The sequence below is a fragment of the Erythrolamprus reginae genome, chromosome 4 (genome assembly GCF_031021105.1).
Source record: "Erythrolamprus reginae isolate rEryReg1 chromosome 4, rEryReg1.hap1, whole genome shotgun sequence".
In the NCBI taxonomy this organism is placed as follows: Eukaryota; Metazoa; Chordata; class Lepidosauria; order Squamata; family Dipsadidae; genus Erythrolamprus; species Erythrolamprus reginae.
The window spans coordinates 45,675,874-45,688,823 of record NC_091953.1 but is presented as its reverse complement, the minus strand read 5'-3'; the positions used below and the strand labels follow the sequence as shown (position 1 = coordinate 45,688,823).

The window sequence follows — 12,950 nt, the reverse complement described above, 5'->3', positions numbered from 1 at the left end:
AGCCAATGTGTTGCATTGTTCTATACTTAACTGATTTTTTTCCCCTATCCTACAGAGTAGAAAAAATGTCTAAACAAGTTATCTCTTCCTGAGCTGCCTTTGTCTGCAACAGAGCTTGCATGCTAACAAGCTCTATTCTGAAACTTTAACAAGCAGAATCATAAAGGCTGCCTGAAACTGACAAGACTCTAATCAGCTTCCCACTTTGGCTTTTCTTTCTCTCTTATGTAGCTTAGGGCTACAAGCTTGGAGCATAATAGGTGAACAGCTAGCAATACCAAATGCCTTTCTTTTTATGTGCCTGCTTACTATCTTAAATCCCTTCTCCTCTTCAATACAATACAATACAAAAATTCAAAATGTTGGTTATGACCTATCAAAACCTACATGGCATCGGACCAGATTACTTGCGGGACCGTCTCCTGCTGCATGAGTCCCAGTGACCGGTTAGGTCCCACAGAGTTGGCCTTCTCCAGGTCCCGTCAACTAGACAATGTCGTTTGGCAGGACCTAGGGGAAGAGCCTTCTCTGTGGGGGCTCCAGCCCTCTGGAATCAGCTCCCACCAGATTCGCACTGCCCCCACCCTCTTCACCTTCAGATGAGTCTGAAGACTCATTTATGCTGCCAGGCTTAAGGCCATTAGACTCTACCCCCCTGGCCGAGAAATGTGTAATGTATGTCAGTTGTGTGAATTGGAATGATTGATTTTTAATGTTGCTAGGGTTTAGATTCACTGGTTTAAATTAATTGGATTAGGATGTTTACACTGTTTCTTTTATATGTTGTAAACCGCCCCAAGTCTTTGGAGAAGGGCGGCCTGTAAATCCAACTAATAAATACATAAATAATAAATACATTAATTTCTGTCTTACTAATTATTTCAATGCCAGGGTTAATATTCCAAAGGACAGGGCTGGCAGGTAAGAAGAACTATAACCTTTGCCTTTTTATTTGACTTTCTTGTGAGCTGAGTTCCAGAAATCTTTCCTAATGTTTGAGGTTTGACAGTATAAAACAAAGAAAAGCTAAAGTAAAATTATAACCATAGTTATGGTCACATGATTGTCAGTTAGCACAAGTGCCTCATTTAAATTGCAACCCATTACAGTGATCCCCCGGGTATCGCGACCCCGATCATTGCGAAACGGCTATATCGCGAGTTTTCAACCCGGAAGTAACACCATCTGCACGCATGCGTAGATGGTGGAGTTTGCGTTCCGGCAGATCAGCTGCTGGGCGGCCGAAGGAACGTTCCCTGGGTCTTCCCGCCGGCATGGGGGGCTTCCTAGCACCCCCCAAACCCGGGTTGGGGGCTGGGGGGGGTGCTAGGAAGCTCCCCATGATGGCGGAGACCTGTTAAAACACTCGCGCGGCTTCCAAACTGAGTCCTGAAGCCAAGCGCAGAAGTTCGCCTTTGGCGCTTGGCTTCAGGACTCAGTTTGGAAGCCGCGCGAGTGTTTTAAAAGGTCTCCGCCAACAATGGGAGCTTCCTAGCACCCCCCAAACCCGGGTTGGGGGCTCGGGGGGGGGGGTGCTAGGAAGCTCCCCATGATGGCGGAGACCTGTTAAAACACTCGCGCGGCTTCCAAACCGAGTCCTGAAGCCAAGCGCAGAAGTTCGCCTTTGGCGCTTGGCTTCAGGACTCAGTTTGGAAGCCACGCGAGTGTTTTAAAAGGTCTCCGCCAACAATGGGAGCTTCCTAGCACCCCCCAAACCCGGGTTGGGGGCTCGGGGGGGGTGCTAGGAAGCTCCCATTGTTGGCGGAGACCTGTTAAAACACTCGCGCGGCTTCCAAACCGAGTCCTGAAGCCAAGCGCAGAAGTTCGCCTTTGGCGCTTGGCTTCAGGACTCGTTTTGGAAGCCGCGCGAGTGTTTTAAAAGGTCTCTGCCAACAATGGGATCTTCCTAGCACCCCCCAAACCCGGGTTGGGGGCTCGGGGGGGGTGCTAGGAAGCTCCCCATGATGGCGGAGACCTGTTAAAACACTCGCGCGGCTTCCAAACCGAGTCCTGAAGCCAAGCGCCAAAGGCGAACTTCTGCACTTGGCTTCAGGACTCGGTTTGGAAGCCGCGCGAGTGTTTTAACAGGTCTCCGCCATCATGGGGAGCTTCCTAGCACCCCCCCCCCCGAGCCCCCAACCCGGGTTTGGGGGGTGCTAGGAAGATCCCATTGTTGGCGGAGACCTTTTAAAACACTCGCGCGGCTTCCAAACTGAGTCCTGAAGCCAAGCGCCAAAGGCGAACTTCTGCGCTTGGCTTCAGGACTCGGTTTGGAAGCCGCGCGAGTGTTTTAACAGGTCTCCGCCATCATGGGGAGCTTCCTAGCACCCCCCCCCGAGCCCCCAACCCGGGTTTGGGGGGTGCTAGGAAGCTCCCATTGTTGGCGGAGACCTTTTAAAACACTCGCGCGGCTTCCAAACTGAGTCCTGAAGCCAAGCGCAGAAGTTCGCCTTTGGCGCTTGGCTTCAGGACTCAGTTTGGAAGCCGCGCGAGTGTTTTAAAAGGTCTCCGCCAACAATGGGAGCTTCCTAGCACCCCCCAAACCCGGGTTGGGGGCTCGGGGGGGTGCTAGGAAGCTCCCCATGATGGCGGAGACCTGTTAAAACACTCGCGCGGCTTCCAAACCGAGTCCTGAAGCCAAGCGCAGAAGTTCGCCTTTGGCGCTTGGCTTTAGGGCTCAGTTTGTAAGCCGCGCGGGTGTTTTAAAACCCCAATCTTCGGCTCCTCGCTGCTGCGGCGGAAGTAAAAACACCATCTGCGCATGCGCAGATGGTGTTTTTACTTCCGCAGCGCTACTTCGCGAAAACCCGATCATTGCGAGGGGTCCTGGAACGGAACCCTCGCAATGATCGGGGGATCACTGTAAACTGAAGAAATAATTTATTTTGTGCGTGCATACAAAATACATTGCATACAGCAGGGGCAGGCAAAGTTGGCTCTTCTATGACTTATGAACTTCAACTCCGAGCTCAGGAATTCTGGGAGTTGACATCCACACGCCATAGAATAGCCAATTTTGCCTACCCCGGAATGGGGTACCTTCAGAGTCTGCATTAATTGCATTGAATATTCCAGCGGCAGAGGCGCGATGCCTTTTTGAAAAGAGCAATCAGCAGTTCTACAAAGCAGAAGGGTGCCCGCACCTTGCTGTTATTGACAGGCATATGCACACTTGCCTGTGTGTGTGTTGCAGAAAAGTTGTGTGTGTCCCCCTCCTTTCTGTGTGCCTAGATGGGCTTGTCTGGTCCGCAGTGCTCATGAGCTTTAGCAGCGGTAGACAGGCTGGCAGAAGTGTCTCTAGGCAGCAGTGGTCAACAGAACCCCGTGGGCTTTGTAAGCCGCCTCCTCTTCCCTCTTCCTTTCTCCTCCCACTGCCACTGCCTGCGAGCCGGAAGAGTCAAGCAAGGTAGCAGAATTGAGCAGATATAAGAGCAAAGTGGTCAGTGTTTGGCAGGTTTTTAACATTACCATATTTATACTGGGAATATACTGGTCCCACAGAGTGGGCCTTCTCCGGGTCCCGTCAACTAAACAATGTCGGTTGGCGGGCCCCAGGGGAAGAGCCTTCTCTGTGGCGCCCCGACCCTCTGGAACCAGCTCCCCCCAGAGATTAGAACTGCCCCTACCCTCCTCACCTTTCGCAAACTCCTTAAAACCCACCTTTGTCGTCAGGCATGGGGAAACTGAGATATCTCCCCCGGGCCTATACAATTTATGTATGGTATGCTTGTGTGTATGTCTGTTTAATAATGGGTTTTTTTAATATTTTAAATTGTAAATTATTAGATTTGCTATAAACTGTTTTTATTGTGTTGTGAGCCGCCCCAAGTCTACGGAAAGGGGCGGCATACAAATCTAATTAATAATAATAATAATAATTATTATTATTATTATTATTATTATTATTATTATTATTGAAAACCGATCTCGGGTGCTCCTCCATTGAATATATGACAGCCAGAGTAACAGCTGCTGCCGCTTTTTTGCTGCAGGAACATTGCCGAATCCCAGGCCGGGGTGGGGGAACTTGCTGCTGTGTGGTGGTGGGAAATGCGACTGGCTAGAAAGCTCATTTGTGGGGGAAATGAAGGGACTAATCACAACTACATGGCACTTGGAAAGTGCTGCGCGGAAGTCTGGTTTTGTGTGCACAGCCACACAGCCATGCAACTTAGAGGGAACAGTACATGATTTTTAAAAAAAAACCCGCACAAATGGGGCATTACTGCACATTCCCAAATAATTTCACAATATGAAACTATAACAAATTACATAGGATCAGTCTAGTTCAAATTTATACACCATGAAAACAATAAAGAGACAACAATGTCTCTTGTGAGGCATTAAAATGAGAAGATTTCCCATAGCATTGCCAAATACTAACAGATGTGATCTGCACGGGCATTTTAATCATGCAAAGAAAAGTTACAATATCTCTTCAAAGATTCTCAGATGCTTCCATTGTAAGCATGGCCACAAAGACTGCAGGCTAAATGCAACTTGCTTTGAGTAAATAATGCAGCTGTATGAATTCCTAAGTGAACAAAAGCTGACACAACCTCTACATGGTACAAACGAAACATACCATCTTTGTGCAAATTTGAATTGATGTGCAGCTGTTGACAAATTCAGGATAAGAAAAAGTGAATACGATAGGTATAAAAATGAGTGCCCCCTTAAATGGGTACATGTAACAGCTCCTTTGTAGAAGCACTATCTGAGCTTGAAGAGTTTTGCAAGGAACAATGGGGTAAAATTCAAAAGCAAGGATAGAAAAGGCATTTAGCTTTTTACAGGAAGTGTTTGAAAGCTATTTCTCCAGAGAAGGAAATATAAAGTCTGGCTGTAGGTTTTTCATATTTCTGAACCTTTCATGTTTTTGTATCATAATGCAGGTTTGGACCCCTGTTCACTTAATGATTTGTTAAAACACAGATGTTGACTAGAGTTGTCTAAACATGTATCTAGTTGCACCTAATTGTATATAATCTCAATTTTTAGCAGTAAATATATAGTTTCCAGAAGGTCACACAAACTCCTGAATTCATTGAATTATAAAACAAAAGCAGCTTTACAAAGTGGTGCAAACAAGCATCCTGGTCCTGAGGCTAAGCCACTCTCACTTTACTTCCTGGCATCAGTCCTCTTAGCACAGCTGTTTCATGAGTATAGTTTGAAGAGGGGATGTGACTTCCAAATGCTAAACTATCCATCCACAAAGCCCAGCAAATGCCCATTTTATAAAATGGAAATTGCTGATGCTCAGAAAAACATGCACAAGCAAACACATGCATGCTATATAAGAACAACTATTTTTCAAAATCCTCCTTAATACCATGAGATTTAAGACAAACAAAAACAACTCCACTGCGTCACCTCAGACAATCTTCCTTGGGTGCATACTTAACAAACATTAAACATACGATAGCTTTGTAGACAAACTTGACTTTGTATTATACAGTATTTGGGAAACCAGTCTAGTATTGGGAGAGAAAAGGAAACCAAACCAGAACTTGGCTAAACAAATGTGGTTGTTGTATAAAGTACATCCTTTCATTGGCCTTAGATTCCCCCACATTTAGCTTCAATGAATGACCCAGAATTCTATTACAAAAGAAGAAACAAAAACTTGTAATGTTTTCAATACATGTGCACATTTTCTATACCTCTACCAGGTTTCCCAATGCATACCTCCATTCTCATTCTAAAATCCTAAAACATTGTAATAATATCTTACAGCAGAATTTTTTCTCAACTTAGAATCATTTTGGTTACATTCAGTTCTCTTTTTGTACTTGCTGAACCCAAAAATGTCGGCTTGCAAAGTAGTTTATTTCTTTAGTCCAATTCGTGTAGATTTCCAGCAGAACCGAAGCAAGCAAAACCCAGACATATTCTTTTCCTTGCCATTTGTTAAAACAGGGTTTCCCGAGATTTATTTTGGCATATTTTTTTTATTTATCTGCTAAATAGGATATCTAATGAACAAACCTCTTTATGCTCTCATTTTTGCTGTCTAGCTATAATTGCATTGTAAAGGACATTGCTTCATGAGGTTCATGATTACAAGCAGACAAGCAACTAATTACTGGAAGCCTTTAATGGCAGGATTTGAATTAAACCTTGATTCAAATTACTAACTGTTGTAGCATCAAAGAAATCAAACAGCTGGAAATGCAAGCAATGGCAAAGAACAATGAACATGGAATGAAGCCTCTGAAAGATTCCCTAATGCTAGCCAAAAATTGAAGATTAGACAGAAAAAAAGGGCCTCTGGAGCATGGAAGAGGAATATTGATTACCTGGAGATTTTACAAGTTTACTGTGAGTTTTCCTACAGAGGTATAACATGACTCACCTCCTTCCCTCAAGCTTTTCCCACCAAAGAAAGCAGCAGGTTTTTAAATTAAATTATCTTATTTATCTTAATTAGAACCGAAGAGCTTGACATTTGCTCAGGTTACAGACTGATCACAAACAGCTTGCAGAAACTTTCTATGTCGCTATTAAACTGTGAAGGATAGTGAAGCATTTACCTATGGGGTTTACACCATATGTGCAGTCACAGAAAGTGATTTCTTAAGGCAAGTGAACGGGTCCAAAGACGGGGCTACAAGAATGGTGGAAGGTCTTAAGCATAAAACGTATCAGGAAAGACTTCATGAACTCAATCTGTATAGTCTGGAGGACAGAAGGAAAAGGGGGGACATGATCGAAGCATTTAAATATGTTAAAGGGTTAAATAAGGTCCAGGAGGGAAGTGTTTTTAATAGGAAAGTGAACACAAGGACAAGGGGACACAATCTGAAGTTATTTGGGGGAAAGATCAAAGGCAACATGAGAAAATATTATTTTACTGAAAGAGTAGTAGATCCTTGGAACAAACTTCCAGCAGACGTGGTAGATAAATCCACAGTAACTGAATTTAAACATGCCCGGGATAAACATACAGTATATCCATCCTAAGATAAAATACAGAAAATAGTATAAGGGCAGACTAGATGGACCATGAGGTCTTTTTCTGCCGTCAGACTTCTATGTTTCTACGTTTCTCTATTTCTTTTACTCTAAAAGAGTATCATACTTTCTGGTGTGGTTGGTAAATATATAACGGGTACATTTCTAATCACATAACACCTCTCAGTGCACACAATGCCTTTCTATATGGTATAAATTAGTCAAATATTTCATTGAATTTCCTTACTTGTTTTTTATAGATACAAATTATAATTACATGTAACACTTTTGTCCCTTTAAGAACACAACCCTCAACATATATGGGAAGCAATTGTCAAACTCTTTATTGATTTGCTTTTTCTAAGAATTATATTTTGACATTTAAAGATGGAAATATGAGCAAAATGTAAAAATAAGCCTGCTTACAATACAGTGTTCCCTTGATTTCCACGGGGGAATGCATTCCGAGACCACCCGCGAAAGTCGAATTTCCGCGTAGTAGAGATGCGGAAGTAAATACACCATTTTTGGCTACGGACAGTATCACAAGCCATCCCTTAACACTTTAAACCCCTAAATTACCATTTACCATTCCCTTAACAACCATTTACTCACCATTATTACCGGTATTCACTATTGAATAAGACACTTAGTGATCCTGATATTTATAAACATAATTATTTATTAACAATAATTATTTTTTGTTATTTATTTGCAAAAATTATTAGTTTGGCGATGACATATGACATCATTGGGTAGGAAAAACCATGGTATAGGGGGAAAAAACCGTGAAGTATTTTTTAATTAATATTTTTTGAAAAACCGTGGTATAGGCTATTCGCGAAGTTCGAACCCGCGAAAATTGAGGGAACACTGTATATGGTTTAAGGCACTAAGCAAGAATCTAGGAGGGCATTATGTTGAGTTCCGCCTTAGGCATGAATACACGTGGGCCAGTCACTTTCTTTCATCTCTAAGGAGACAGTGACAAGATATTCTTGAAGACCTTGCCAAAAAGATTGCAGGGACTAGTTCAGGTACCTACCATGAGTCAACTCAGATGGAAAACATTTATCCCAGACAAACAAAACAAAGAACATTTTTAAGAAAGCATCATCCTCAAGCATCTGCAGAAAATCAAGTTATATCAAACTAAAGGCACAGATGATGATGTCATTATGCAAAGCCTACTAGTATGTATTTACATTCCAATATCTGTGACAAACATAGAAATATTTTTCCATCTTGACATACATTTTGTCGCTTGTTCTTTTCCTTCTTCCATCACCTAATTTTCCATGTGTGCAACTTCTACGCAATATTGTTACAGTAGTGTTGTAACTTTTTTCAGACTTCAATCATTATGGTGGCAATGCACCATTTTGTTTATAGACAATTTAAGAATAAGTATTGTAGTACTATAATTTTTTGGAACACAATACATTTTTTCATAACTTGCTGGTTATCTGTTCCTCCCCCCTTTCTAATATTGGAAACAAGCCAGAGAACCAATTAATTGGGCAACATTCCCCAGGTATGCCCATGTCACACCAACACTCCGCAGTCTGCATTGGTTGCCGATCAGTTTCCGGTCACAATTCAAAGTGTTGGTTATGACCTATAAAGCCCTTCATGGCATCGGACCAGAATATCTCCGGGACCGCCTTCTGCCGCACCAATCCCAGTGACCAATTAGGTCCCACAGAGTTGGCCTTCTCCGGGTCCCATCGACTAAACAATGTTGTTTGGCGGGTCCCAGGGGAAGAGCCTTCTCTGTGGTGGCCCCGACTCTCTGGAACCAGCTCCCCCCGGAGATTAGAACTGCCCCCACCCTTCTTGCCTTCCGTAAACTCCTTAAAACCCACCTTTGCCGCCAGGCATGGGGGAATTGAAATATCTCCCCCGGGCCTATACAATTTATGTATGGTATGTTTGTATGTATGTCTGATTAATAATGGGTTTTTTAAATGTTTTTAAATTATTAGATTTGTTATGAATTGTTCTATTGCTGTTGTGAGCCACCCTGAGTCTACGGAGAGGGGCAGCATACAAATCTAATCTAATAAATAAATAAATGAATGAATGAATGAATAAATAAACAAACAAACAAACAAACAAACAAACATTGCCAACAATTAATCCTGAAAGATAAATAAATGGGACTTCTAAAACTGGACTTTTGCCTCTTCAGTTCAAGGCTAACATAAAAATTGTAATCTAAATTTGTTCTTGCATATAGTTCAGGGAAGGAATGCTACTGAAGGGCAGTAACTCCTGATCTTGTGCTTAATGATCATTATCTATGGGCTTCACTACATATCTCTATGGATTTAAATTAATCACCTCCAAAATAAATGAACTGAAGGAACATGAAATATGACAGTTCCTGTAATCCAGTATCTTATAAATGAAAATAATTTGGTTAAGAATTGATGAAAATTAGAGTCTACTAACACTTCAGTTTAATGAACCACATGGAGAGAAGGAATGCTACTAAATCTCTACGTCCATGAAATCCAAGTTTATATAAATTACATAAAATATATTCAGTGCTGTAATAACTTACATTTAAATTAATGCAAATCATCTAGACTGATTCACCATGCAATGAACCTTTATGTTCTTTAAGAGTAAAGTCCAAAGTCTTTATTCAGATATCTGATGTTTTTTGAATGGATCCTTCAAATCGAGGCTTATTGTACACCAAAGTTAATGATATGATAATATTTAATAAAATCTATCCTTCCTTTAGCTCCAGGCATAAATTCCAATTAGGTTTAACCCAATAAAATTCTTCTGAACTCTGTAGGTTTAAAAATGAACTGACATTATTGGTTAATGACAGAAGTTCTGAAAAAATTATCCAGATGTTACAAAGCACCAATTTCAAAATTCCTTTGTACATATTTTAAATCTAGGTTTCTTCGGTCTTTTATACATATTTCTAATTTTAAACTGTACTAAAGCCCAAAACACAAGTACAAAACACACCTTTTCTTGTCTAGCACTGGAATCCACACCAAGCCAGCTCTTCCCAGGGCACATAACTTTAGAGGTGCCATTCATTAATTAGAACATAGCAGAGAAAACACAAATTAACAAGCCTAAAATTAGCGTTGGAGCACCTCTGATGCTAGAATTCTAGCATGATACACAAAATGCAAATAAGTTCACTGCTCCCTAAGTGAACTCTGACATCATCATAAAATGAACTATGAAGTGATTGCTGGAGGGAGACACTACCCAAAACACAGCATGAACAAAAAATATAACATTTCCCTCCACCTCCCCTAAAACAATCTTTCAATTGGAAAGTTCTCAATAATTACAATGCATTAACCTCTTGAAGGAGCCGTTTTGCCCTTTTACTGAAATGTGAAACCCCAAGGTAGATATTTTTAATTCATTGCTAAGAATGGGAGGGGAAAGGGGAAATTAGGGGTAATAAACTATCTGAAGAATTCTATACATCATCTACCTCTCCCACAGTTGGGAAATACAGCTTAAGAAAACAAAGGTCTCTCTTTCAACACACAGACACACACACACACACACACACACACACACACACAAATCAAAAGATCTAAACCCGATTTTTAAATTCAGAGCAAGAAAAGAATGATAATGGCACTTAGCACAAATATTTTTCCCCTTAAGGATTTCCTACATGGTTAGAAAAACCATGTGCCCGTAATTACACGAGTCTTAAGGTGTGTAGAGGCGATTCCTATTTTTTTTTTTAAAAAGAAACTGTGCGATTATTAAAAAGGAAAAGAAGGAAAAAGGGGGTTTTGAGCGTAAAGTGTGATTTGCCTAGAACGAAGTCATGACTTATCTGGTCCCAGTAGGGATTAAAGAGAGGAAAGAGTCCTATCAAAGACAATATGGCTCGCCTCAGAGACCCATACTCATTCTTCTCACCCCCATTTCCCTCCCCATTTTTTTGTGTGGGGGGAACCGCACACGTCTCCTCACAATACCTGTACCGGCTTAATGAGCGCAGAGAAATTAGTTTATTTAGGGCTCCACACCATCGCCCTCTTATCTCGCAAAAAGCATGATCTCACACCCACTAAAATCCCTCCCTCCCGCCTCAATGCATTTTTACCGGCGTTATATCCCTTTCCGCAGCCACTTTTCCCCCCTTCTGCCTCTTCCCCGAGACTCACCCGCCAACAGGAAGAGGAGCAGGGAAAGAGGCGCCTTCTCCGCCCGGCGGTGCCCCATCCCGCCGCGTCCAAGATTTGGGAGCGAAGCCCGAGGAAGCGCGCCCGAAAGCCAGCCGGAACCCCCCAAAGCGGCCGGTTAATGAGCTTCCCCGCTTCAGTCAAGTGAAAAGCCTCTGCAAGGAGTGGGGAAGAAGGGAGGGGGGACACACACAATCTAATCCAATCCGAGTGGCAGCCAAACAGCCGTCGCTCGCTCGTTTCCCGCTGGCTCTGGATTGTCCTGGGAACTGGCAGGCGCGAGCGAGAGAGAGGGGCGGGAGACGCCCGCTTTTTTTTTCCTCCCCCGCCGCAGCCTAAGTCCGGCCGCGCAGCCAACCACAGACCCAAACTTTCCCTGCCTCCGCCCCGCTCCCCCTCCCACAGGTGCCGAGAGGAGGCCAGCCCGGCCCCCACCCCTTAAAGGGGAGGAGGAGGAAGGTGAAGCGCTGACACTCCTCCAGGCAGCCACCGCTCCGACCACGCGTTCTTATACAGAGTCCGCGCGTCGCCACTCCCGGCCTGAGGAAAAGCCACCGATTAAAGGCTCGGGTTACAAGGAAACCTCGCTACCTTAGCCGGTCACGCCCTCCACCCGAGGCTCGGCGCGCCAGCCAATGCCGTGGAGCGGACCCCGCCCTCGCCTCTCTCTTTTCGGCGCGGAAAAGGGAACCCCAGCGCCTCCACAACTCCGCGGCGGGAAAGTGATAGTCGAGCGAAGAGAAACACACACACATCCCGCAGCCCGAGTCTTCGCCTCCGCCTGTACCCCGCCCAGTTCCGAGCGGGAAGGAAAAAGATTTCCCCGCCGCCTACCGAATGACTTTTCCAAGTCGAAGAAAGCGGGAAGTGAATCGAAAGAACGCGGCTGCCGACAGCTCCGGCCGCACGTGGGCTTTTCCCCGCGCTTTCGAAAACCGCGGTGAGTTGTAGGAATCTCTCCAGGACAAACGCGCTCGACCCCTCAGAGATCGTAAGCTTTGCAAGACACTCCGAGTCTTTGGAGAGGGGCGGCATACAAATTTAAATAATAATAATAATAATAATAATAATAATAATAATAATAATAATAATAATATGGGACTGCATATGTTTACTCCAGGGAGGAAAAGGGATTCCCTTTGCTTCCACCGGGTTAAGTCTCAGGTATGGGAAGGGATCTACTTTAGTCCAAACAGAATAGAATAGTATAGAATTCTTTATTGGCCAAGTGTGATTGGACACACAAGGGATTTGTCATTGGTGCATATGCTCTCAGTGTACATAAAAGAAAATATACATTTGTCAAAATCATGAGATACAGCACTTAATGATTGTCATCGGGTCCAATAAACAATGAGGAAACAGTAAATATTACAGTAATTTTAAAAATCTTAAGGATGCAAGCAACAAGTTACAGTCATACAGCCATAAGTGGAAGGAAATGGGTGATAGGAATGGTGAGAAAGAACTAGTAGAAATAGTAGTGCAGACTTAGTAAATAGTTTGTTGAGGGAATTATTTGTTTAGCAGAGTGATAGAATTTTGAGGAAAAACTCTTGTGTCTAGTTGTCTTGGAGTGCAGTACAGTACTCAGTAGCGACGTTTTGAGGGTAAGAGTCGAAACAGTTTAAGTCCAGGATGCGAGGGGTCAGTAAATATTTTCACAGCCATCTGTTTGACTTGTGCAGTGCGGTGAGATTCTCACTAAGACATGGCTGTGTTTTCCGATCTGCCCATGTTCTGAGCCACAGTGTAGCCCTTTCATTGATCATTTATAAGTAAATATGGACATTGAGTTGTTTCTTC

General features: G+C 43.3%; 1 protein-coding gene across 1 annotated transcript in view; it reads right to left on the bottom strand.

Annotated features, from left to right (window-relative positions):
* Positions 1–11,643, bottom strand: part of PTGFRN (prostaglandin F2 receptor inhibitor) — a 137,120-nt gene extending 125,477 nt beyond the window's left edge. The window contains exon 1 of the mRNA XM_070750197.1: positions 11,127–11,643. Coding sequence (XP_070606298.1) covers positions 11,127–11,184 — 58 coding nt within the window. The 5' untranslated portion in view covers positions 11,185–11,643. The remainder of the gene's footprint in view (positions 1–11,126) is intronic.
* Between the last annotated feature and the right edge of the window lie 1,307 nt (positions 11,644–12,950).